We start from the raw sequence: 24,811 nt of genomic DNA on the forward strand, positions 1-24,811 counted from the left end.
CCCCTTGGCTGTGGGGCTCTGTGTCAGTGGGCACAAGCAGAGCAGGATGGGGCAGCTCCTTCTGTGGGCATTGCTTCTGGGGCCTCGCACTGCGTGCCCTGCATGCAGGAGGGGCAGCTCGACGTGGGCACCGGCTGGGCAGGGGCTGAGCTCGAGCTGATCCAGCTCAGCTCCGCTCCTGGCAAGCTCACACTGTGCCGGTGAAAGCCAGGGAGTCTCCTCTTCCAGTTCCTCCCTCATCCCAGTTCTTCTCCTGCCTCTGTTCAGTTGTTCTTTTCTCCGTGTCTCTTCCTCAGATTTCGAACAGCCGTTTATCAACAAGCCGGAGACGCTGCTCATCAGCAAGAAGGAGAGCACCTGGGTGCCATGCCTTGTGTCCGTCCCCAACCTCAACGTCACGCTGATCTCGGTGAGCCTTTGGCTCTGGGCCTAGCTGCCCTGCATTTGTTGTGCATTTTTAATTGCCAGACTGGAAGCAGGACAGACACTGCCAGGAATGGAAAATGCATGGGATACATTTTCCATGGAAAGTACAAGCCACCGGCTTCCTCATTTTATTTGCTGGTTGTCCAGTTCCCTTGGGCAGACCCCGTGGGTTTCCTGCCAGCCTTTCTCCTGTTCCCTGGAGCTCTGTGAAGCAAAACAAGACTTTGTTTTAATCCCATTTCCCCACAGCATCCCCTGTTTGCTCTAGTCTCTGTGATCTGCAAATCCTCTAGGTGGTCAGCATCCCCAGGAGGGAGGAGGCTTCAGCACTGGGACTGATGGCTAAAAACAACTCTATTATCAGCATGCCTTCTTTCTCTTCTTTTTTTCTTTTCTTCCTTTTTCTTATTTTTTTTCTTTTTTTTTTACAATGCAAATACATCCTTCCAGGATGAGTGTTACTATTGTACAAAGGCCTCCAGGGACACCCTGGGGGCCAGGGGCCTTTCCCTTGCCCAGGAAGGACACTATCCAAGGTCAGCACTCGTGCTATTGGGGCTTACGATTGGGACATCAGCACCAGTTTCCTTAGCTATCACTATCAGTTTCCATTCCTGGAAGTCCCTGGCCTGCTCTGCAGACAGTGAGACTCTGTGCGGGACACACAAGAGGCCACGATTCCTAGAAGACAAAATCTGTTGGGAGAGTAGAAGACCAGCATGGCTTAATGCTGCATCTTTCTACCCCACAAAAGGGCTACATTAGTCAGCATGAGGCCAGGAAGGGATGGGTTGGGAATATTGTTACCTTCTCATTTCATTTGGCAAAATGTTGCTTTTTTTTCCAGCAAAATTCTGTTATACATCCTGATGGGAAAAGCACTTTCTGGGACAACAAGAAGGGGGTGCAAGTGCCCACACACCTGATCAGAGATTCCTTGTTTGTCCAGTGTGAGACTGTCATTGACAAGAAGGTCTTCAAATCCAATTTCTTCATCATCCACATAGCAGGTGAGGATTTGGGAATACGCATGGGGACAGTCTGGATGGCTCTGCAGTTCTCCAGCACTGTATCCCCAGGGTGTCTCACATGATTAGCGTGGCCTTGGCTGAGCTCAGCAGACTCTGCATCCTGTCCTGCTGTGCACCAGGCTGAGCTGCACCAAGCATTGTGATTGCACAACACGAGCTGCAGTTCCTGGGTTGTTTAATGCTCTTTGTGCTGCTTTCCAATTCAGATCTAGTCTTAAAGAGTTAATAGGTCACAAGTGTCTCTCTCTTGCCATCTGTGTATCAGGGAGCGAGCTATATGACATCCAGCTGTACCCCAAGAAAGCCATGGAGCTGCTAGTGGGAGAGAAGCTGGTCCTCAACTGCACAGTTTGGGCTGAATTCAACTCCGGTGTCCGCTTCCAATGGACTTATCCTGGTAAACAGGTACAGGCAGACAGAATGCTCACTATGCACAGAACACGTATCTCCAAAGCATGCCCTTCAGGCCTCTTGCTGTTCCTCTCGCCAGCAGCTGTTCTAGCCTCACAGATCTGGCTACCAAGAGCCTGCAAGTGATTCACATCATTCCCTTTCCAACTGAATTTTGCCATATAATAGTGGAAAGCTATTGTGAAGATTTGAGGAGGGAAGTTCTCTGAGGTCATCACTGCATACAGGGCTTTCAGCCTGGTTCCTTGCCTGTGGGTTGGAGCCAAATCTGTGCCGAGCTGCAACTCGGCCTCATGCTGCCAGTTGCAGGGCTCACTGCCTTCCCATCCCTGGGGATGGCAGTCACTGCTAGAGTCACCTGCCTGGGATGCAGGAGGACAGGCACGCACTGGGCAGTGAGAAGCACAAGCCTGGGGAGCCCATCTATATGTCCCATCCCTTCTATATGACCTTCATCCCTTTCCCTCCGCTGTCTCCCATCAGATGCAGCGGGCAGTGATGGAGCCTGAGCGGCGGAGCCTGCAGAGGCACACGGAGCTCTCCAGCATCCTCACCCTGCAGAACGTGAGCCAGCAGGACCTGGGCAAGTACACGTGCACCGCCACCAACGGCGCCCAGATGCTGCACGAGAGCACCGACGTCATCGTGCATGGTACGGCTCCCTCGCAGCCACCGAGCAGAGCTATTCCCGGAGCTCTTGGGAAGCGCTTGGCCCAACACCAGTGGCTCACGATGACAAATCAGAGGGAGCTCTTGAGCTCTCAGCAACCAAACACCCCTGCCTGGCCTGGCCAGAGCTACTGGCCACTGCCTCCATTCCTTCCCATCTGCTCCAGAGGGAGTCTGCTGGGAATAGGGATGTTGAAGAGGGACTGAAGGCCATAAGGGCAGAGGGGAGAAGAGGGGTCTTCAGATATTTTGACTTCATTGTTGCTGTGGCAAAAGTCAGTTTTGTCTGTGCTGCTGTGGCACCTGAACTGGCCTTGGCCCTCACTGTCTGGTCCTGTGGGGAGCAGCAGAGCTTGGTGATAACGTGTCCCTTTGTGCTTTCCTCTTCTCAATGCTTGGCTCGGCTTTTGCAGAAAAGCCTTTCATCAACGTGGAGTGGAGGAAAGGCCCAGTGATAGAAGCCACCGCAGGAGATGAAACCGTGAAGCTGCCGGTGAAAGTCGTGGCTTATCCCCCGCCAGACTTCCAGTGGTAACGCACCTTTCTTAGCCTGAGCCACCCCCTGTCTTCCATTCTGCTGCCAAAGAGGGAAGTTTAGCCTAGCCTTCCTGCTAAGTCCCGTTTGGGCCAAGGTCATCCCAAATGTTGCCTTCTCCTCTTTGTGGGGGGGTTACCCATGTTCCCAGGATGTTTCCCCGGTGGCTCTCCCCAGCCCACCTTAGGATGTGGGGAAGTGAAGTCTGGGAGAGAAGCTACAAAGGTCCCAGTTGGGTTTGCAGCAATGAGCTGTGGGGAGAGGTTGACCAGAGCTCCCACAGGAGCCTCCCTCTAGCACCCCTACAGCAGGGCTCATGGAAGGAGAGCCCTGGGCTGTGCACCATGCCATGCTGCGTGCCCACATCTGAGAGCCCTTGGCTCCCTTGCACCACAGCAAGTGCTCAGGCAGAGACACAACCTCCCTGCGCCAGGGCCACAGCATACAGATCCATAGCATGTGTCCAGGAAGGTGCAGGAGTCCCTCCAGAGAGGTCCACAGGGCTGTCACAGGGTGCCCTGACTGCTCTGGCAGGGGCCATCAAGTCCCTGCGCCGCTGCCCTGGGGACACTTCCTCCCCATGGCTGCATCTTCTCTCTGCCTCCCCGCAGGTACAAGGACGGGAAGCTAATTCCCAAGCAATCTCAATCTTCAATGCAGATCAAGGATGTGTCGGAGCAGCACGCCGGGATGTACACGCTGGTTCTGCGGAACAGGCTGGCGGGGCTGGAGAAGCGCATCAGCCTCCAGTTAATCGTCAATGGTAAGAGAAGGGCTGGGGGGAATCCTGGCCTTCGGGCTGCTCCAAGACCAGAGCCCCCCTATACTGTCCTAAAGCAGTTGATACCTACATCTTCTTCACCACCATTGCTTAGGGATGCTCCAGTTACATCTAGGCTGGTTCTTTGTGGCCTAGGTACTAGGCCATAGGGCTGGGCTGAGGACACTGAAGTTTTTGTTCCTCCTTTGGGCAGGCAATGCCCTTGCTCAGCGGCTGTTTCCCAGCTGTAGTCAGGGCTGTTGCTGAGCCTGATGCTGACTGATGGCGTCTTGAGGATGGGGAAGCAACAATGTGCATGGAGTCTGGAGCTGGAGCAGTCTTCTGGGTGCCCACCAGCTTCTAGCGAGTTTTCCCTGGTGGAAACCAGTCCCTGTCAAATGGGATCCAGTTGCCAGCTCAAGGAGAGGTGGAAGGGCTGCGCTGCTTGGGGATTTGTCCCTGCTGGCCCTGCAGCCGTGAGCTGGGGGCTGCCAGGCAGTGCTTTGAGTGGCACAACATCCAGACAGTGACATCCTGCAGAGGAAGGAGAAACGACATCACTTGGATCTGCCTGAGTGTCACCTCCTAAGTATAACCTGCTCTGCCTCGTGTGCCTGAGCTCTGCAGGAGCTGCCCTGGGAGCCGTGCTGCTTTCGTGACTGCTCTGTCTGCAGATGGGCCCAGGGAGGGCTGTGCCTGGCCTGGGGAGGCGCAGCAGCCAAGCTGGTCATGGACACTGTTGCTCTGATGCTTGCAGTTCCTCCACGCATCCATGAGAAGGAAGCTTCTTCCCCGAGCATCTACTCCCGGAGGAGCCCCCAGGCCCTCACCTGCACCGTCTATGGCGTCCCGGCGCCGGAGGTGATCCAGTGGCAGTGGAGGCCGTGGATGCCCTGCCGGATGTTCTCCCGACGCAGTCTGTAAGTGTCACTGTTCCCCCTGCCACATGGAGAAAGGCCATGGGCATCTGTGCTCTCCAGAGCACCAGGTACCCTCCAAGCTCAGGGCCTGCAGGGCAGTTTCTGGTGACTGAGGGCAAAACTTGGAGCCTCCTCAGGCTGCCTTTGGGGCTCATGGTCATTGTTACTGTGCTAGTGGGGAAGCTGAAGCGATTGCAAAGGAAGGTATGGAGCTCCTTGGCCAGCATCCTCCCCATTTCTGCCCTGAGATCCCGCTGGTTTTTGATTCTTCCCTTTCTACTGGGTGACAGTGGAAGGGGAGCTGCTGCATGCAGGGAAGAGGTAGCAACCCAGGAGGTCCGTGCCTGCTGCCAGCACCCTGGCCGCTCTCTGCAGCCTGCGGAGCACCAGGCAGGGCTGTGGGGCCTTTTAGCCAGGCTCTTGCAGGGAGAGGGAAGAAGATTCCACAGGGTTGTGCTGGCATGGTGCCCAAGAGCAGCTCGTGCAGCCCTGGCCGAGCTGAGGCCACCAGCGCATTCCTTGTCGCACGCGAGCACCACGGCCCTGCCAGGAAGCAGCGGGGCCATGAATTATGAGCACTGTCTCCCAAGGCCACCGTGTTGCTGCCTTGTGTAGCTCAGAGGATACAGGAGGCTGCTTTCGGGCTTCCTGTTGTTTTCACAGCTCGCCGGCGTGCTGGCCGTGCCGAGCGCTCAGCGCGGCTGCCGGCCCTCTGCTCCCTGCTCCGGCAGCTCTGCTCCCTCTGCAGCTCCCAGCCGATATCCCAGGCAGCCCGTTCGTTGGATCCGTGGGTTCCGTGTGATCTGACCCAAAGAGCCAAATCCGTGGATTTGGCTCTTCTGTCTGCTCACCTGGCTCAGCCCTGAAGATGTGGAGACCCCTGAGCATCTCCACTTAGCAAGGCCAAGAGAGCCCTGGCTCATGGTTCTGATGTGGATTTAAGGCATCACTGCTGAGCAAACCAGCACTGAGAATTGCCCTGGCCACAAGAGTGGTTTTCACTTCTGCTTTTCTCCATCCTTATCAGGGAAGGATGAAACCACAGGCATGGGGCTAAAGACACTGCCTGGGACACCAAAAACCATATTCTGCCTCAGTTTCCGTATCTAAAGATAAACACTTTCCCTTTTGGCATAGGAGCACTTGGGCTCACTGGTGTTTACAGAGCACCCTTACAAAGCATCATAGGACCATGTAACCAGGAGACCCAGGAAATTTTGCAGGGTTGGAGAACAGAGGTATTAGTTCTGAGACACAGAAGTTATTTTTTGCTGGCTTGCTTCCCAGCTGACCCTCACTCCATCTCTCTCCTCCTTCTCCTTTTCCCTGCCTGATGGATCAGCAATAGGCACCGGGCCGCGAGGCGCCATCAGCGGGACCGCATGCCTGAATGCAAGGACTGGAAAGACGTGTCGCAGCAGGACGCAGTGAATCCCATCGAGAGCATTGACACCTGGGTGGAGTTTGTGGAGGGACGGAACAAGGTGAGCCCGCGTCCCCGTGGCTGTCTGGGAGCAGGGAGCTGGATACTGGAGCTCTTGGTGGGATCCATCACAATCCGTCAGCAAAAGCAGCCAGGAAACCAGCCCAGCGAGACAGATTGGGGAAGGGCTTCACATCCCAGCTTAAAAGTAAAGCAGGGCCTGGCCATTGCCAACCCCAGGACATCACAGTGCCAGGCAGTACGAGCCCCAAGGCAAGGGAGAGCTGTTATCTTTGAGAAATTGCCATGCGTGCAGAGAGGCTCCTGCTGGTGCTGACTGGGGAGGAGGGCTCGTGCTGATCCGACTGTCCCAGTCCCTGCTGGACGTGGGGCACCAAGCTGGGGAAGAGGCAGGGAACACTCATGCTCCGCTCTGGGGCTCCCGTGGCCCTTCCCGAGCGACTTCAGAGAGCCCAGTCACCCTGCAGGGCCACTCAGAAAGGAGCAACAGGAGCCACAGGCTGCTCAGGAAATCTCTGGCCACAGGAACACGCCTGGCTGTGCTAGGACACTTCATGTAGCTGCCCGTGTCCCGGCTGGGCGAGGGTCGGTGGAAAAGCTGCAGGGATGCGAGCGCGGGCCTGGCCCGCCGGCCCTGCGCTTCCTCTCCGGAAGGGACATCTCTGCCTCGTCCCAGCGTGTGACCCGCGGACACCCCGGCACCGCTCGCTGCCTGTTTCTCCCTGCTAGCCCCGGGCGTCAGCTCTGCGCCCTCCGCCACGCAGGGTTCCTGTTCCTGCCTCGTGTCAGGCACCGGCCGCTCGCAGGGGGATGCAGAGCAAACAAACGGCCCCCCGTTTCCTAAAGTCAGTTCCTGTTTTCCTACACACCTCCAAAGTCACTTCCCGTTACATGGCCCCGGCCGGGAGTTCGTTGCTATGCCGAAAGGGTGGCAGGAGCCGCTGCTGCTGCTTCCAGAGCAGCTGGAGAGGGAAGCAGGGATCAGAGCTGGGGAGGTGAGCAGGGTTTGGAGAGCTCACTGCCCTGTGCTGCCCTCCCATCTGTCCCAAGATCTCCCATCTTCTCCCCATTCTTCTCTTGAGTTCCTCAGCTTTGTCCTTCTCGCTCCCTGTGTGCGTGGGGGTAACTGCTGCAGTCCAGCTTGGGCTGTGCAGCCCAAGATTATTCCAGAGCTTGGGGAGAAGAGAGTTCTTCTGCTTGCAGTGAGACACTATGTTCTCCAATCTCTTTTCTTCCTGTCTTACCTTATGAGTCTCTGGTTTTATTCTGGAAAGGTCACAAGGAGCCACAGTGGTGCACCACGGACAGCAGGATGATGTCAAATGTAGAACCCCCAACTTGGACATAGCAGGGCTGATCCGAGTGAAAATCCCCAAGAAACAGGAAAGGCAGCAAGCAAAAGTGCCAGTGGGGTCAGTTCAGCTATATTGAATATGAACTGAATAAACGACTGCTCTTTCTGATTAACGCAACTTAATACATTTCTGCTTGGAACTGAAATGCATCCCGAAGTGCAGGGGATGAATAGCAAGTACTTCCTTTGTAGGAATTGCATTTTTTTTTTGCGTTTTAAACATCTTCGCTAGAGGAAATTTTGCACGTAACTGTCTTGTCATTTGAAGTGGGCAGCAGGAGAAGAAGCCTGTGCCTCCCGCCGCAGCTCTCCGCCCAGGGGAGCGCTGCAGCACCGCGCCGGGCAGGACGGAGCCTGCACCCCGACGCCTTTCCCAGCGCAGCCAGAGGTGCCACCTCCCGCGCTGCAATCCCAGACAGCGGCCCTGCTCTGCCCTCAGCTTAGCCGTGTCTTGCTGATGAAGGAGAGAGAAGGGCGCTTTTAGGACTTTGCCTATGTGCCCTTAGAATATAAACGGGGAAGGTGCTGATGGTGGAATGGTGAAGACTGGGATGCATTTTCAGGTGTGATTTGCAGTTATACACAGAAGTGGTAACACATCGCTAAGCCCCTGTGAACCCTACTGAGCTCTGGGGGACATGGAGCAGTCACCTGGCACTGCTCTGCAAGGTGGCAAGGGGCTGCCCTTGCACGTGACACATGTCAGGGCAGGAGGAGGGAGAGGCAGGCTGTGATTGCGGGTGCTGTGGGCAGAGCAGAGGGCTCAGAGAGTCCAGCCCTCTACATCCTTTCCCTTTCTCCGGCCGATTCTGAAGCTTGGCAGGAGCTTAGCTGTCCCCTCAGCCCTGGATCATGTCCATGCACCCCTTGCCCTGCTCATGGACTGGCGGGGCTTAGCAAGCAGGTTGCTCCAGAAGTCCCACAGAGAGGATCCACGCTGGCTGAGATCTGTGGAAGGAGCAAAAATCACAAACATAACATAACCACGTTGCTGTTCCTGGAGCCAGCAGATGAGGTTTGAAATGCTCATGGGGACATGGTGAATAAGGTCACAGGCTTTCCTCCCTGCAGCTGCCCTCTGGGGCAGGGCTTGCTGTGTGCTTTGCAGTCAGAGTGCAGCGAAAGTTCCTGCTTCTCTTCCTTCTCACTCTCCTTAACTCATTCTGATGCTCTTGCCCCATCAGACAGTCAGCAAACTGGCCATCCAGGAGGCCAACGTCTCCGCCATGTACAAGTGCATCGCCTCTAACAAAGTGGGTCGAGACGAGCGGCTCATCTACTTCTATGTGACCAGTAAGTACCCCAGAGACCCCCTCCCTCTTCCTCTGCCTAAACACATCCGTCGTATCGTGCATTTTAAGCCTGGCTTAGGGAGGCAGCAGGAAAGCAGAGCCGCCCCTGAGCTCTGCTGAGCTGCAGAACCCTGGAGTCCTGCGCAGGCAGGGCCTGGCAGGCAGGACTCATGCGAGCCCAGGCTGCCTGGACTCTGGAGATCCCTAACAGAGTCCTGCTGGTCCAGGTAACGCCAGGGCTGGGGATGAGCCTAGTCCAAGAGCATCCTCTAGTGGCACTGCCTGACTCCTTCCCAGGCAGCATCCTGATGGCCCCAGGCATCCCCTTCCCCACTGGGTCCCCAGGAGATTTTGGAAGGATGCCTGATTTGTGGAAGCTGGAGCCCTGCAGCGTTGCCTGGAGTCACAGACCATATGGGGCTGTGCACAAGTTTCTGACACCAGGAGCTGCCCTGATGGGAGCCCACCATTCCCTGAGGACGGAGAGCCTAGCAGGGACACTGCAGTCTGCTTAGAGTCTGAGATACCTGAGGGCAGAGCCTTATCCTCATGCAAAGGCCTCAGCATCCTGGGCTCCTTATCCAGGTGATGGGTAATATCCCTGCTGCCTTGTGGGGGCCCTTGTGGAGGAAGATGAGCACCCACAATTGCTGCTCCAGTAACGCTCTGCATGTGCAGTTGTCCACCTCAGCTCTGGGACTGCCTGTACGTGCAAATGTGGGTAGAGCTACTGATGGAAGAAACCCAGAACCCTGTGTGAACTAAGAACAAGAAACAGCCAAATTCAGGCCTTCTTTCCTTGGTTCATTTGTGATTCTATCTTAATTTGACACCAGGACTTTAGCACATCCCCTAGCACCCCACTGAGAGTGAGCTGTCAGTTGCTGGCAATTTCCGTGGGACAGTTCTGCTCTAGGATGGTTTTCTTTGCTTTGGCTGAAAATAGGGGGTCTCGGGGAAGCTCGAGAACTGGGCTTGAGGGGAAAATTTCATTCTGTCTGGCAGCTGAGCTAAGAAATCTCATCCAAATCCATTTTCTTCCTGAAAGCCATTCCAGACGGGTTTGAGATTGAATCCCAGCCCTCAGAAGAGCCCATAGAAGGGCAGGACCTACAGCTGAGCTGCAACGCAGACAACTACACTTACGAGAACCTGCAGTGGTATCGTCTGAACCTCTCCAAGCTCCATGACGAGGAGGGCAACCCCTTGGTGCTGGACTGCAAGAACGTCCACCACTACGCCACCAAGATGCAGGGGGAGCTGCGTTTCCGGCCGGACTCCAACGATGCGACCTTGCTGCTCACGATCCCCAACATCTCCCTGGGCGAGGAGGGCGACTACGTGTGCGAGGTGCAGAACAGGAAGACCCGGGAGAAGCACTGCCACAAGAAATACATCTCTGTGCAAGGTGAGGAGGGTGCCCAGGGGTGATAGACAAGAGAGGGTTGCTGCTTCCCAGGCCATCTTTGAGGGAAGCCATACAAGCAAGCTAAAGGTGGTAAAGGCAGGGCACCCACTTCCCAAGACACCTGCTAGCTGGTTAGACACCAAAACTCCCTAGAAGCACAACTGTTCATCCAATGAATCAGTTTCCATTTTCTCTTTCTCCTCTCTTCCTTGCTGCTCCAGCCCTGGAGATCCCCCGCCTCAAGCAGAACCTGACAGACATTTGGGTGAATGTCAGCGACTCCATAGAGATGCGCTGCAAGGTGGACGGCAACCACATTCCTGACATCAGCTGGTACAAAGACGAGAAGCTGGTGGAAGAAGTGTCAGGTACAGTGGGCTGGAGGGTGAATCAAAGACAGAGCTGCACATCCAGAGGACAGAGAGGTGGATGCTGCTGGGTTCTGGGAGCTGCTGTGCCCTAGCAAAGGCACCCATTCTCTGAACTGGTTGAAGTCACAGAATTCACAGAATATTTAAGGTTGGAAGGGACCTCTACAGATCATCTAGTCCAACCTTCCTGCTCAAGCAGGCACACCTAGAGCATGTGGCACAGGGTGGCATCCAGGCGGGTTTTGAAGACCTCCAGAGTAGGAGACTCCACATCCTTCCTGGGCAGCCTGTTCCACTGCTCTGTCACCCTAACAGTAAAGAAGTTGCTCCTCACCTGGAGACGGAACTTCTTATGCTTCAGCTTGTGGCCATTACCCCTCGTCCTATCGCTGGCCACCAGTGAAAACAGCTTGTCCCCTTCCTCCCTGCATTCTCCCTTCCTGAACTTATACATATTAATCATATCCCCTCTGAGCCGTCTCTTCTCCGTCAGTCATGTTCTGCCCTGGTTTGTTGCACTCTCCCTGGCAGAGTCCATGCCCTAGGGGCTGGCTCAGCACTATCTGTGCAGTCAGCTGGAGAGCAGAAAGATGCACCATTCATCCTGGCACTCTTGCCCGGCATCTCTGCTAGAGCCAGATCCCATGACAGGAGCATGGGAAGGATCCCAAGGCATTACAGAGGGGAAGAAGCAGGTCTTGGAGCTGAAGCAGAGCTTGTTCACCATCTGGATGACCTGAGCACAGTCCCTCATCCAGCATCCTGTGAGGGGGATCCCTCGGTCCATGTACTGCCTGGGGAAGGTCCCTCCAGGGGGAGGGTCTGGGACCATCAGGCCACAGAGGAGATTCTCTACCAGCTGGTGCAATTTCATTCCAGGCTTCCCATAACCCAAAATCAACCAACCAAACAAATAAGAGCTTTGTTTTAAGCCTAAACATGCCCAACATAGTAATGGCCTGTCTCCCTGTGAGACCCCTCACGCTGAATCTCTGTGCCTTACAGGGATTGACCTGGCAGACTTCAACCAGAAGCTGAGCATTCAGAGGGTGCGGGAGGAGGACGCTGGCCTCTACCTCTGCAGCGTCTGCAACGCTAAGGGCTGCGTGAACTCCTCAGCCAGCGTCTCTGTGGAAGGTACCAGCAACACCCTGGGGAGAAGCCCTTTTGAGCAGGAGTGCAATCAAGGTCCCGCACTCTTCCCTCTGACATAAGGCAGTGGGAGGGCAGCGACAGCCCCCGGGCCTCACTGGTGGCACAGTGCTGTCACAGGAGGCTCTGAGGATAGTCTAGGGCACATCTGGCTCTGGCAGTACCCCTAACTCCGCTTTCTTCAGAGAGAGCCAGCTTTGCAGTAGCCAGTAGAAGGGCAGAGGTACCTCGCTGGTGTCCCCACACATGGGTGAGGGCTGAGCTGGGGCAGGGAACACACATCTCTCTGGGGCTGCAGTTTCCCTCCTGTCCCACAGGCTCTGATGACAAGACCAACGTGGAAATTGTGATCTTGATTGGGACTGGGGTCATCGCTGTTTTCTTCTGGATCCTCCTCATCCTCATATTCTGTAACATCAAAAGGGTATGTAGCTGCTTTTGCCCTGGGGGCCTAGAGCACCTTTGCCTCAGTGGCCTCCCAGGGGCTGTGTGGGAGCATCCACCAAGGGGAGGTTGTTGAGTGCTGCTCCAAGTGACCTCACTGCCAAGGACAGGGTCACAAGGGGGACAGGGGAAGCAGGTTAGGGCAGGTAAAAGAACCCAATGGGAGTCTGCACCCGGTGCAAGGGAAGTGTCTCTTCACCCTCTGTGCTTGCTGATTCCTGCAGCCTGCCCACGCGGACATCAAGACTGGCTACCTCTCCATCATCATGGATCCCGGCGAGGTGCCACTGGAGGACCAGTGCGAATATCTGCCCTACGATTCCAGCAAGTGGGAATTCCCACGAGACCGCCTGCGCCTAGGTGAGCTGGGGCCTCATCCCTGCTCTGTGTGCACTGCAGCCAGGGCTTCCCACCCTCCAAACTCACCTTCAGGTTTCTCACATCCCTCTGTGCTTCAGGCTTCTTCCTCAGACTGTCCCTGAAGCTCAGCTGTGCTTGGGTCTGAGCCTGACTACTCTGCCTGGTAAATGCAAGTCGGAGGCAGCTGTAAATCCAGACTCTCTGGGCATATGCATGTAGGTAGCACTGGGGTCAGAAGACTTCTGGGCATGTGTTAAAACCCATCCTTGTGCTTTCTGTCAGTCTGGACTGGGCAGATGAGCTCAGCCCACAGCAGGTACCCCATGTTCAGCAGCTGACCTCCAGAGGTGAGGATCGGGAATGAATTTGCTACCCACTTTGTTCCAAGACACCAACCTGCCCCCGCTGCCCTCTGGGAGGGTTCAGAGGGCTGTGGGCTACCTCGAGGCCTGGAGAAGTGGCGCTAGCCCTGGCTGTCCTGGTGCAAGGTGTCACCCTTACCCTTCTCGCACGCTCTGCTCGAAGGCAACAAACAGCCCCTCACCTCTGCAGACCATTTCCTTCCTCTGCTTTGTCCATGCCAGCTCTGTCCCAGTTCCTCCCCTTGGCTTTTCTCCTATTCTCACCAGCAGAGCAAGCAGCCACCTGGGAAGGGCACATGCTCCATTCCTTCCTCTTCCTTTATGATTCTTTTTCTTTCTTCTCTCCATGGTTTCCTGTTGGCATTTTTGTTTTTGTCCCATTCTCCTTGTGCTGCACCTGCCTGCCTTCACACTGCCTCTCTCCTTGTCCATAGGTAAGGTCCTGGGTCACGGTGCCTTTGGGAAGGTGGTAGAAGCATCAGCGTTTGGGATCAACAAAAGTAACAGCTGCGAGACTGTAGCAGTCAAAATGCTGAAAGGTGAGTGGACGTGGAGGCAGGACACGCCTGCTTCGTGTAGGAGAGGAGTTAGAGGATGATCTTCTGGAGCTGATGGGAAATACCTCCTATCTTCAGTCATAATCCTAAGATTCAGATGCCTTTTGTTTCTGATTTTCCTTCAAATGTTTATGGTTTTATGGCTAGTGATTTTATGGTTAATTTTTTCTGTCTGGAGGCCAAAAGGCCAGAGATTCAAACACGTGCAGCTGTATGTAAGCTTTAGGTGAGCTTTTCTATGCACAACTGCCACAAGCAAAAGTTTCTTGGACTCACTGTGTTTTCCTTTGCTGCAGCTCCCTGCAGCCACAGGGAGCATGCCACACATCACAGTTAGGGATCTAAGGAACTCCAGTCAAGGCCCTGACATTTCATAGGGATATATGTAATAAATAGCAAAGGATTCAGGGTCACAGCGAGAACTGCATTAGCACCACTATGGTGTGCGCCAGGAGCAGGGTGGTGACAGCGGGTAGAAAGGCTGTGAGGAGGAGTCATGGCCTGCTCTGTGTGTTTCCAGAGGGAGCTACTGCGAGCGAGCACAAGGCACTGATGTCAGAGCTGAAGATCCTCATTCACATTGGGAATCACCTCAACGTGGTGAATTTGCTGGGCGCCTGCACCAAACCCAATGGTAAATAACCCAGGGCAAGGGGCTGTGTCTGCTTGTGAAGATTAGCGCTCTGGGTGGATGGCTCAGCAGGGCTGCATGAAACATAAGCTGTGTCAGCTTCTGACCACCCCAAGACCTTACCACTTCCTTTGATCCTTGTTTTCAGGACCATTAATGGTTATCGTTGAGTTCTGCAAGTATGGAAACCTCTCTAACTACCTGCGAACCAAGAGGGAAGGATTCAGTCCTTATAGGGTAGGTTGTCTCCTTTGCCCCTAGGAACCTGCCCCATGGTTGGGGAAGGAAGATGGTGTGTGGCTCAGAACATTATCTGTAAGTGGGACAAAGAAATCCTCTGTCTAGCAGCAGGTCAGCTCCAAACAGTGATGTTTTTTCATCTGCAGCATCAGGAAAGAAATTTATTTCTGCAGTGAGTGATAGGTGGTTCTAGGCGAGGATTACAGGCAAAGAGCTGGATAAGACTGTTTAGCTCATGGAACCTGCTGAGGTGTCTGTTTTGGACTCCTTGCCAGGAGAAGTCAGCCAGGCTGCGCATCCAGGTTCAGTCCATCGTGGAGGCAGTGAGGGCAGACAGGAGGAGCCGTTCCGGGACCAGTGACAGCGCTATCTTCAACCGCCTGCTGATGCACAAGAGCCACCCAGCGCAGCCCATCCAGGAAGGTAAAGCCCTGGCCTCAGCTCCCCTCATCCTGCCCAACAGCTGCCAGGCTCAGCAAACCCCAGGGACTGAGCAGGGCAGGAATCTCAGCACTGATGGCTCCACAGTTGTGCAGCAGCTCCCTCAACAGGGCTGTTGTATTCAACTGGTGTCTCTTATAGACTCAGAGTCTGTTCTCCGGGGGTGGCACAGATCTTTTATTACAGCATGTCCTGCATACGCAGAGGTCTAATATGACAGTCCCCAGGTGCATCACACCAGCCCATACACAGTCTTCATGAATATGGTCCCTTCAGAAACCTTCCTTTCATCTCTTAGTTGTGGGTGCCAGGGCTGGGTACATCCTTTGAGAGGATGGAAACCAGCTAGTGAAAGCAGTGCTAGGTCTAGAAGGATCATGAGAGATCTGGAAATCCTAGAAAGAAGGATTAAACTACTGTGGATTTTTTAGCCTAAAGGGAGCAGGGATAAGGAATGGATCTTCCCTACAACAAAAAGTGCATGAGCTGATCTTAAAACCTTTTCCAGCCTAGCTCCCCACAGCTCTGTCTGACTGCGAGGTATTGTAGAGGCTGGAGTTGTTCTCCTCTCACATGGGCAGCTTTTTGTGTTCTGTCAGAACAGCCCTGCTTAGCACTTATCCTGGACAGCACCAGGGAGTAGCTGTATCCCACCAAGGGCCTAGTCCTGTCCTGCAGTCCTCAAGGGAGGCAAGGAGGACAAAAGACAATTTGCTGTTTAACAACTTTCTTTTCTTGTGCTCCTGGACAGTGGATGATTTGTGGCAAAGCCCCTTGACTATGGAAGACCTGATTTGCTACAGCTTCCAGGTGGCGCGTGGCATGGAGTTCCTGGCATCCCGAAAGGTGAGTGCACCCTTTTCCCTTGCTCATTTCCCTGTGTGCCCGCCTGAGCAGAAGAAGCTTGGAGTAGACTGTTGGTGTAGCCGCAGAGCCCTGGAGCACACACGTCCACACGTACCTATGTACAGACACACAGAGTAGCCAGTCCCTCTGCCTACTGTTTGCCATCTCTAGTATTGCTATGTGTTCTTCATGGCTACTGATTATTGCCACAAAACCCTGCACACAAGAAAGATGCTTATGGCTAGTTTAGAGAGGACACAGAGAGATTCAGTGATCTCACTGAAGAGATCACATCTCTCAGGAAGATGAGAATGTGACATCACTCAGGAAGTCTGTGGCAAGAAAAGGGCAGGAACTGTGTTCTCCTGCTTTTCATCTCCTTTTTAATTATCTCCTGTTTGATTTTTGTCTTTAGCTCCTTCCCTCCTCCATCATTCCCCCACTACAGTTAAGGTTTACAAGGGGAGGAGAGAACTCTGCATTTTCTCATAGTCATTCCTGTCCCTCTGATGTTGTCCCTGTCCTCTCTCTGTGCCCACAGTGCATCCACAGAGATCTAGCAGCCCGCAATATCCTGCTGTCAGAGAACAACGTGGTAAAGATCTGTGATTTTGGCCTGGCCCGGGACATCTACAAGGACCCTGACTATGTCAGGAAAGGCAGTGTGAGTGCCATCTCCTCAAACCTTGCATAGACTAGGCCTCCGATAAGCGTTTGTGAACTATCCTGGGACTGGAATAATCAAAGAAAAAGAAAATGGGAAGCGATGGGTGTAACCACTGCGTGGTTGGGACCAGGGTCTGTTGGCACAGATGTGCAGTCCTCCTCCAGGACCTGGCTTCTGTCTCCTTCCTGTCACTCCTCAGCGCATCATTAGCTCACTTCCTTATTCTCTTTCTTCTTTTTTCCCTTGTTCATCTCTATTCCTTCCCTTTCAGTGACCAGCCCTTAGCATCTCAGACTCTCTCACTGGCCTAACCAAACATCTTTCCCTACATGGAGGGAGGAGCGGAGCAGGGTTTCCAGGTTTACCTCCTTGCCTCCCTCCCATGGATCCCAGTGGCTCTGCCCCAGGCCATGTCCCCTCACCAAACACCATGTCTTACCTCTTCCTCCTGCAGGCTCGTCTCCCGCTGAAGTGGATGGCCCCAGAGAGCATCTTTGACAAGGTCTACACCACCCAGAGCGATGTCTGGTCCTTTGGAGTGCTCCTCTGGGAAATATTCTCGCTAGGTGAGTGCTAACAAAGTCCACAGGCTGCCAGGGAAGGCAAAGCTGCTATTCCCATGTAGCAGCTCAGTCAGTGTGCAGGAGACACGGTTATGGGCTAAAACAGGTGAGGGGAGCCAGGCAGGTGGGGTGGTCTCCTGGCTGTGGCAGAGGGGCCTGTCTCCAGCAGCACCCAGGCTGCATCTCCCAGCATTTGGGCAGTCTCAGGGAGAGACTGGTTTTTGATGGTGCACCTAATCCTCCTGTCCCCTTCAACCCTTCTGGACCTTCTTTAGGGGCATCTCCATACCCTGGAGTCCAGATCAATGAGGAGTTCTGCCAGAGACTCAAGGATGGTACCAGGATGAGAGCCCCAGAGTACGCCACAGCAGAAATGTGAGTCCAAAAGCGCCTGAGTCCCTGTGTAAGTTAGAGCAAGCCCCACTGTTGGATAGCAAGGCTTTTCAGACGGTGTTGGGAAAGGGCAACACTTCCTTGCTTCCTTTTTCTCCTGCCTGCAGGAGAAGTTAAATAGGTTCAAATCCAGGCCCAGAGCTATCTAGAAACATGGCCAGTGCTGGGTGCCCAGGTTTCCTTCCCAGCAGAGCAACACTCTGTCTCTTCTTGCCAGTTACCGGATCATGCTGAGCTGTTGGCATGGGGATCCCAAGGAGCGACCAACCTTCTCTGACCTGGTGGAGATCCTGGGAAACCTGCTTCAAGAAAACGTCCAGCAGGTGAAAACCTCTCTGTACCCCCTGCTCAGCTTCAGACAGCTCTTCCTTCCCGCACTGGTAGCTCCCCTTGGTGTAGACCAGGGGATAATACAAGATTTCAGGGAACAAAAAATGTCTGTGCCCCAGTGGTACTGGAAAGACCATTTCTGCAAGAGCCCTTTTACTGCATCCTGATATAGCTCCACTGCTTGCAGGGCGGGTGCCGCCTCAGTTGTCACTCCAGTATTTCCATCCTAATCCCCTGATGATTATCTGATTTTTTTTTTCAGCTGACTCAAGGCCCTGGCACTTCTGCCTCCCTTGCAACAACATTACGAAAACCAGGACTTCACCAGGCTTGCTAAAACTCTATCATCAGATCTAAATGTCAGGGCCATGTGAACCAAACAACTGCTCTGTTACAGGCAGCCAGATGCACAGATTTCTCTGAAAATGTTACTAATTACTGTCATGTGGTAACTGACCAGCCCTTTTAACAGCAGTGAGCGTGCTGCTCTGATTTTGACCTTTTTTTTTTTTAACGTTCTGTCTCAGAACATGACAGCTAAATGCTTAAATACCAGTAGTGTCCCACGCATTCCTCTGCTTTTAACAGCAGCACAGGCACAGCCAAGCCACAGTGATGAGCCTCCGGAGCACAGTGCTCCGTCTGTGTATTGGGACACCAACGCACAGGTCAGCTGGGCAAGCTGGGAGAACTGCAGGTGCTGCAGGGTTGGCTGCCTTCCTGTTCACACACCCCACACACCTGCAGCACTTGCAGCCTCTTAATGCAAAGGGCACTGAAATCTCCAGGTAGATATTTTGTCCCAGAGAAATAGAAGACATATAATAGGAATATTCCTCCTCATTTCTGGCAGCTTGTGTTCGCAGAGCCCTGTCCCGTGGGTAAGGTCTCCCCTTCTTGTAAAGCCACTCTCTCTTCCTCCTACCAGGAAGGAAAAGACTACATCCCGCTGAACGACTCCCACAGCTCAGAAGATGATGGTTTCTCCCAGGTGCCTTCCTCTGTCCAGCAGAACTCAGATGAAGAGGACTTTGACATGAGGATACGCTGCCACAGTCTAGCAGCAAGGTGAATCCTCTCTGGAAAGGGCAGAGGGCCCTGCAGGCAGCCAGGAGGGCTGCCTGAGGGACATGGGAACAAACCAGTAGTGAGAACTTGGACAAATCCTAGGTGATGAGGTCTAAGTCAAACATTTATGCCACAGCTTATTGCTTTTATGCACTTTAACGATGAGCAGGAGTCCCTGATGTCTGAGCCTATGATGGTCCTCCTGCCTCCAGCTGCACTGCCTGAGCATCACATCCCAGGAAAGCTTTGCAGCCCATTAGGCAGATGAGGAAAGAACGTGTCAGCTGAGCCTCTGCTAGAGCAAGGACTTTGCCTCGTCTGTTCCTAAACAACCTGAACAACTAGGCCTAGGCTTCCAGGCCCCTGGGATCTGTGACACAGTGTGATGCTTGGGATCTGTACGACACTACTTACCTTTGCAGTTTGGGTAACTGGATGTCAGCAGTACAGCAGATTTCTTGCTCTACACTTATTCTGATTGTCCAGGAGTAAAAGACAGACTCAATTGGGAAATTTGTTTGGGTACTTCCCATACAGAAGGAGTATGGGTGCCAAATGCCTCAAGTGAGCCCGTTGTGCTCCCCAAACCCATCTTGTGGGTCACACACATCCCTGCACACACTGGTTACTGTGAGGGAAGGCAGGTTTGAGCTCCTGTGTGCGCCACACTCTAGAAACTGCCTCTGTTGGTTTTACTGAATACAGTGCATTTCTGTTGGTAGATACTACAACTGCGTCTCGTTCCCTGGTTGCTTGACGGGAGGAAACCAGATCAGGTGTCCGTCCAGGATAAAGACATTTGAAGAGTTTCCCATGACACACACAATGTACAAGGCACACCCGGTGAGTAGCGGTCGAGTGGGACTGAGTAGGGGACAAAGAAACGTTCCCTTGTTTCCTGGCACCTTGCTGTTAAGGTTGTGGAAGGAATATCACCCCTATCAAATGTCAGTCTGTCCATGTCATTCCTCTTCAGTCCTGTGCACATTCATTTCTCCACCTGGCTTATAAGAGTTTCTCTATAGCACAACTTGTACTGAGTGTGAAATGGGGAGGTTAGATCTGCAAGCAAGGCCTAAAAAGGACCTCAGTGAAGAGGATGCTCATCACCCTTCTCACATATGTAAACACAGAGTGCTTAAGCCTACTTAATCCACATAGAACTAGGTAAAACCAGAGTGCTTGCCTGCAGCTGGAGCTCCCTTGTCCTGACCCACATGGCAGTGGTGAGAGAGCCCTCCGAGCCTCTGTGAACTAGGCTGGTATTTGCATCTCTGCCAGTGGCAAAACCATAGTATCAGGAAAATCTTACCTCTCACGTAACACTTCTTCAAGTGGGGATCATTTCTTTTCCCCCAAAGTAACACTGAGGTGAATGCACAAATCCTACCTTGGTATGTGCTGCTTTTGAGAAGGCATGTAAGAAAACCAGTTCCAGCAAGACTCTGGAGCATGCTGGCGAAATGCCCTTATGTCCTTTTCCCACCTCAGACATGCATGATCTAGTCTCCTGAATGATTCCATTGCTTTGAATGAATGATTCAACCTCCCTACCCAGTCTCATCAGTTGACAGGGATGTTACTGATAACTCCTGTTGCTTCCTTCCAGGACAATCAGACAGACAGTGGGATGGTTCTGGCATCTGAGGAATTTGAGAGGATAGAAAACCGACACAGAAAAGAAGGTGGATTCAGGTACTCAAGTCTGGCCCCTCAGACCTCCCTGCTGCCAAGGGCAGTGACGCTGGGAAGCAGCTCTTGGTGTTTTCCTTTAGGTCGTGCCTCACAGGCTCTCAGCAGCTGGGCTGTAGATCCTGAGCCAGGGCATATTAACAAGAGGCAAAACAAATCACAGCTGGACTTGCCTGCACTGCTTCCTAGGCTTTCAAAACAAAAACTGTGCCCATTCAACAGACCAGAACATGTTCCTTATGGAACATGTACATTAAGGCATACTGGAGCTGTGGTGTTAATAAGGTTTTTGTTACTTACTGTCTTCCTCCAGTGAAGTGTATTAGGGCTTGTTCACAGGTAATAGGTGGAACGAATGAAGCCATGTGGCTGCCACCTCCCTGGGGTTCCCCCAGCCCTGTCAGTTTGGCTCCAGCCCTGATTCACCTTGCACAGGGCCCAGACATGGCACGAGAGGGGTGGTCCAGAACTGAGGACCTGCTGTGCACTGGGACTGTGCCCAGCAGGTTGCTCTGACAGCACCCAGGAGCTGAGAGTGTTAAGCACCATGGTTTGAAGCCTCTGTAATAACCTGTTCACCTCATCTCTGCTTGGTGCCAGAGCAGGCTGGAACCTCATCCCTGTGACAGCGGGCTGAGAGAGCTGTGCCAGCTCATGAGCAGACACAGCCAGTCGTTACCTGGGGTCCCGAGCCTCTTCCTCACCTTCTCTTTCCCACAGTGTTCAAACTGGTCTTTGTCTTTGCCCATGTCTGCTGTTGCATCAATCCACGACCTGCTTCTTGCCCTTTCCTCCCTAAGGCACCTTCCTGTTGTGTCCTACGCTGGGGCCACCCAGCATCATGTTTCCCAGCAAACACTGATCCTCTTAAACCTCTCCTTGAATGTACCCTTGTTGCCACTCCTGTGGCTTCCTGCCGAGCAGCTGGTGTTGGCAGGCACTGCAAGAGAGTCACAGCTTTCCTTCCATAACCTCCCATCATCTTCCTTCATTGGCTTTCCCTCATGTGGCCTGTGGGTCTGTGTCTTCTTCGGTTACTCCTGCCAGATACCAGGTCTAGGAGCAATTCAGGTGATGGCTGTAGTTGCTTCTTGTTCATTGGTTTCCCAGCCCCTCACCAGGCTTCTCAGGGGCATCCAAAGGAGCTGACATATCTCCAGTGCAGGGCTATGTACAGATTTTTCATGACATATGTGGGTTGTGCTTAGTTACTTAAGTTAAACTTGTGCTGTGCTTTGATGTGGAGGTGTAGGCTCATTCGTGACCCTGTCTCTGCTGTGAGCAGATGATGTTTCCTGAAGCTGGGACCCTTCTAGGCCAGGCAGAAACTTTGCAGGCCTCAGGCTTGACCTTCTGCATCTCTCTCCCTTACAGCAGTAAAGGGCCCAGCCGGACTGCGGAGCTGTCAGGGGAACAGTCGGACCTGCGGGGCAGGGGTCAGCCGTCGTACAGCTCCCAGGTCGGAGGCCAGACTTTTTACAACAGTGAATACGGGGAGCTGTCAGAACACTCTGAGGACGGCAGCTGCACCCCGCCCGGCGAGGGCATCAGTCCCTCTGCTCTCCACGCTTCCTTCTTCTCCGAGCAGTACTGATGGCGTCAGGCCCTGCGGTGCCCTGAGACACCCCCTCTCACCCTCCAGGCGTGTCGCAAGGGCCACCCAGAGCTTCCCCTTCATCTCCAGCGAGGAACCCACCCCGAACGCACAGGGAGCACCCATCTCCGTGGGACTGCAGCACAAGGGCCTGTGAAGCATCTCCAGCTGCCGCTTCTCCGTGCCTGGAGCGAGCACCACGCTCATTCCTCGGGTTTCCTTCATCCTTGCAGCTCAGACACGCGTTGTGCCAGCCAGTGGGTGCCCGTGCTCAGCACTACAGCACCTCCTGCCCTGCATCCAGCCTCCATGCAGATCAGCTTCCCATTCAGAAAGCCCCTTTCAGGTCAGATATAAATAGATGAGTCTTAGTCAAGCTTCCTCCCGGTGTGCGGCCTCAGTGTTTTTCCTTGGATTGCTTCCTCCTGCCGCACTCATGATGTCAGCTGCTGAGCTGGAGAGCAGAATCAAAGGGAAGAAATCCCTAGTGGCACCAGCAGCCAGAGCAGGACATTTCGAGGAGGTGTATGCAGAGATCCCAAGGGATCGTTGTATGTGTTTGCACACGCTGTTCCTCCTGGGCAGGCGCCAGCGAACACCCAGCCTCCCCCCTCCTCTGTGAGTAACACCCACACCCCGTCATCTCTCCCAGGCGCCCTACCACTCCGCCTCATCGCCGAGGTTATTTTAGCCATTTCAACACAGTTAGCACCACGTAGGTCATCGCTGCTGCCTACAGTCCTCCCAGTGAGGCAAATAAAGAGCAACTCTTTTTATAGGCCCTGTGCAAAATAGGGTTTTATATGCTCAGCCCTGGGAGCAGGTTCCTCATAAGTCTTCTGCTCTCACCTTCCCTTTCTCCCATAATAGTGTTGAGATCATTTGTTGCTCAAGTGAGAAATTAAAGCAAAGCTGTTAATTTCAGCTGGCTTCCAAACACGGAGCAAAAATGGGTCCTTTGCTGAAAGGAAAAGGATCAAAGTGCTAGGGAGTGAAATGTTTGTTTTCAAGTTGCTGCAAAGGTCTTGCAAACAATGGAAGGAACAAGGCTGCAGCACTGAGGTCCCCGCGCTGCGTCCCCTTGGGTGCTGGCACTGCCGTGCACACAGTCGAGGGCAGCATCTGGCCCGCGGCACAAGCCCCAGGTCTCTTGGATGGACATGTCCACACCACGACCTTCCTGCTTCCCTGGTAGCCCCTGGCTCCGAGGAGCCAGTCACTGCACTACAGGCAGCTCCAGTTTCTGTTCCAGGGCTACCTGCACAGCGTATCTGTCTGTGAGGGACTGAGAAACGCATATTTGCCAGGGACCTTGGCCTTTTTGTTTCTGGAGGATATCACAGGAATGGAGAGCTTCGGGGAACCGCCGCAGCCTCTCTGAACAGCCTTCAGCGCTATGGCCTCACCGCTCTCCTCCTCCGGCTCTCCATCCCGCTCCAAACCCAGGCTCCTCTCAACAACCTGTTGTCTTCTCCCATGACTGGGAGGCTGGCAGAGCTCCTTGCACCAGGGCATCTCCACACCAGCGAGCTCTGCTCACCGGCCACACCGCTGTGCTCAGAGCTGCCCTTTGGGCTTAGGCTTTGCTGTGTTTCACAGTGCTCATCATGTTTTCCCAAATTATATTTCTCTTCTGGCAGAGGGTTCTAGGTATTTCCTAATGTGTGAGGCCTGTGAGACTTTCCCAAGTCTTAATTATAGTTCTCTGCACATGTGTAATGGAGGAGATTTGTTTAACATATAGGAAAAGCCAGGCTGTCACAGTACCTGTGCCTGTTCAGAGCACAGAACCAGAGGGCCAGTAGTCCCCTTCCTGTTTGTGTCAGCAGGATGGCATGGCTGTGATTTACATGGCAAAAAGAGGCACAAAACTGGATCAGCTTCAGCCAAGCTGGCTCAGGGATGTGGAATTGAAAACTGCACATAACAAGCAATTCCCTGGTTCCTGGCATACCTTCAGTTGCCTGGAGTCTGAGCATCTTGAAGTAGGTGTCAGGACTCAGGGAAGCAGGACAGACAACAGGGTGCAGGTCAGGCCCAATTCCCCTGTCCTCACCCTGCTCTGCTTTTCAGATGTGTTACTCCCTTGACAGAAGGAGGGCTACGTGTGCTCGGTGCTGCTAGGGTTCCTGCCTGGATTCTCCATGTGGAATGTGACAGACAGCAGAGCAAAATTCAGGCTGTTCTCTGGGCAATATGTATCTTTAGGACCCAGATTCTCTCATTCCCTCTGCTTCACAGACAGTTTTCTGCCTAGAAACACAGCTCCAACTGAGAAAAGGCCTAAAAAAGATGTTTACAGATTAAGTAACAGATGAAAATCAGAATTCCAAAATGGCTACACATCCTTGTCCACTTTAGAATTCCTCAAGAGCACAGGGACAGAGGCACCCAAGTGCTCTGGCTGGCAGGCACGGCTCACAGTCAGGACAGCTGCACTTTGTCTTTAGGTTCAGCTGTAAATCACTGTGAGCATCACCGTGAAGAAGGGTGACTTCGTTACAGCTGCTGTTCAAACTACCCAGCTTCCTTCAGGGGGAAGCACTGGATTGATGCCTGGTTTGGAACCCTGGAATCATTCAGCTCCATGAAAATGTGTTTTATTTTCTCTCTTCTGTACTATCTTACCATGGGGGGAATCTGTTCCCATTGTATACGCATCAACAGCATCGCATGAACGTTACAGACATAATACGAGCAAATGCTGACTCCTCTTCAGACCCCAGCTGTAGTGTGGGGTAGTGGAGAGTTGGACTCTCACTCCTTTAAAAGTCTAGTAAGATTAGACTGTACAAACCTGATGCTCTTTCCCGTGTTATTGCTGCCATCTGTGATTACTGAAACTATCAA

General features: G+C 53.5%; 1 protein-coding gene across 1 annotated transcript in view; it reads left to right on the forward strand.

Annotated features, from left to right (window-relative positions):
- FLT4 (fms related tyrosine kinase 4) overlaps positions 1 to 22,469 on the forward strand; it is a 33,291-nt gene extending 10,822 nt beyond the window's left edge. The window contains exons 4-30 of the mRNA XM_026047542.1: positions 297 to 409; positions 1,274 to 1,436; positions 1,723 to 1,862; positions 2,352 to 2,520; positions 2,951 to 3,068; positions 3,684 to 3,835; positions 4,590 to 4,752; positions 6,095 to 6,236; positions 8,735 to 8,843; positions 9,891 to 10,250; positions 10,472 to 10,618; positions 11,627 to 11,758; positions 12,091 to 12,197; positions 12,442 to 12,577; positions 13,374 to 13,478; positions 14,017 to 14,130; positions 14,276 to 14,364; positions 14,643 to 14,790; positions 15,560 to 15,654; positions 16,196 to 16,318; positions 16,776 to 16,887; positions 17,160 to 17,259; positions 17,495 to 17,600; positions 18,536 to 18,675; positions 19,398 to 19,518; positions 20,285 to 20,370; positions 21,742 to 22,469. Coding sequence (XP_025903327.1) covers positions 297 to 409; positions 1,274 to 1,436; positions 1,723 to 1,862; positions 2,352 to 2,520; positions 2,951 to 3,068; positions 3,684 to 3,835; positions 4,590 to 4,752; positions 6,095 to 6,236; positions 8,735 to 8,843; positions 9,891 to 10,250; positions 10,472 to 10,618; positions 11,627 to 11,758; positions 12,091 to 12,197; positions 12,442 to 12,577; positions 13,374 to 13,478; positions 14,017 to 14,130; positions 14,276 to 14,364; positions 14,643 to 14,790; positions 15,560 to 15,654; positions 16,196 to 16,318; positions 16,776 to 16,887; positions 17,160 to 17,259; positions 17,495 to 17,600; positions 18,536 to 18,675; positions 19,398 to 19,518; positions 20,285 to 20,370; positions 21,742 to 21,961 — 3,710 coding nt within the window. The 3' untranslated portion in view covers positions 21,962 to 22,469. The remainder of the gene's footprint in view (positions 1 to 296; positions 410 to 1,273; positions 1,437 to 1,722; positions 1,863 to 2,351; positions 2,521 to 2,950; positions 3,069 to 3,683; positions 3,836 to 4,589; positions 4,753 to 6,094; positions 6,237 to 8,734; positions 8,844 to 9,890; positions 10,251 to 10,471; positions 10,619 to 11,626; positions 11,759 to 12,090; positions 12,198 to 12,441; positions 12,578 to 13,373; positions 13,479 to 14,016; positions 14,131 to 14,275; positions 14,365 to 14,642; positions 14,791 to 15,559; positions 15,655 to 16,195; positions 16,319 to 16,775; positions 16,888 to 17,159; positions 17,260 to 17,494; positions 17,601 to 18,535; positions 18,676 to 19,397; positions 19,519 to 20,284; positions 20,371 to 21,741) is intronic.
- The last annotated feature ends 2,342 nt before the right edge of the window (positions 22,470 to 24,811 follow it).

The sequence above is a fragment of the Nothoprocta perdicaria genome, unplaced genomic scaffold, assembly GCF_003342845.1.
Source record: "Nothoprocta perdicaria isolate Ctin4 unplaced genomic scaffold, notPer1 scaffold_5, whole genome shotgun sequence".
In the NCBI taxonomy this organism is placed as follows: Eukaryota; Metazoa; Chordata; class Aves; order Tinamiformes; family Tinamidae; genus Nothoprocta; species Nothoprocta perdicaria.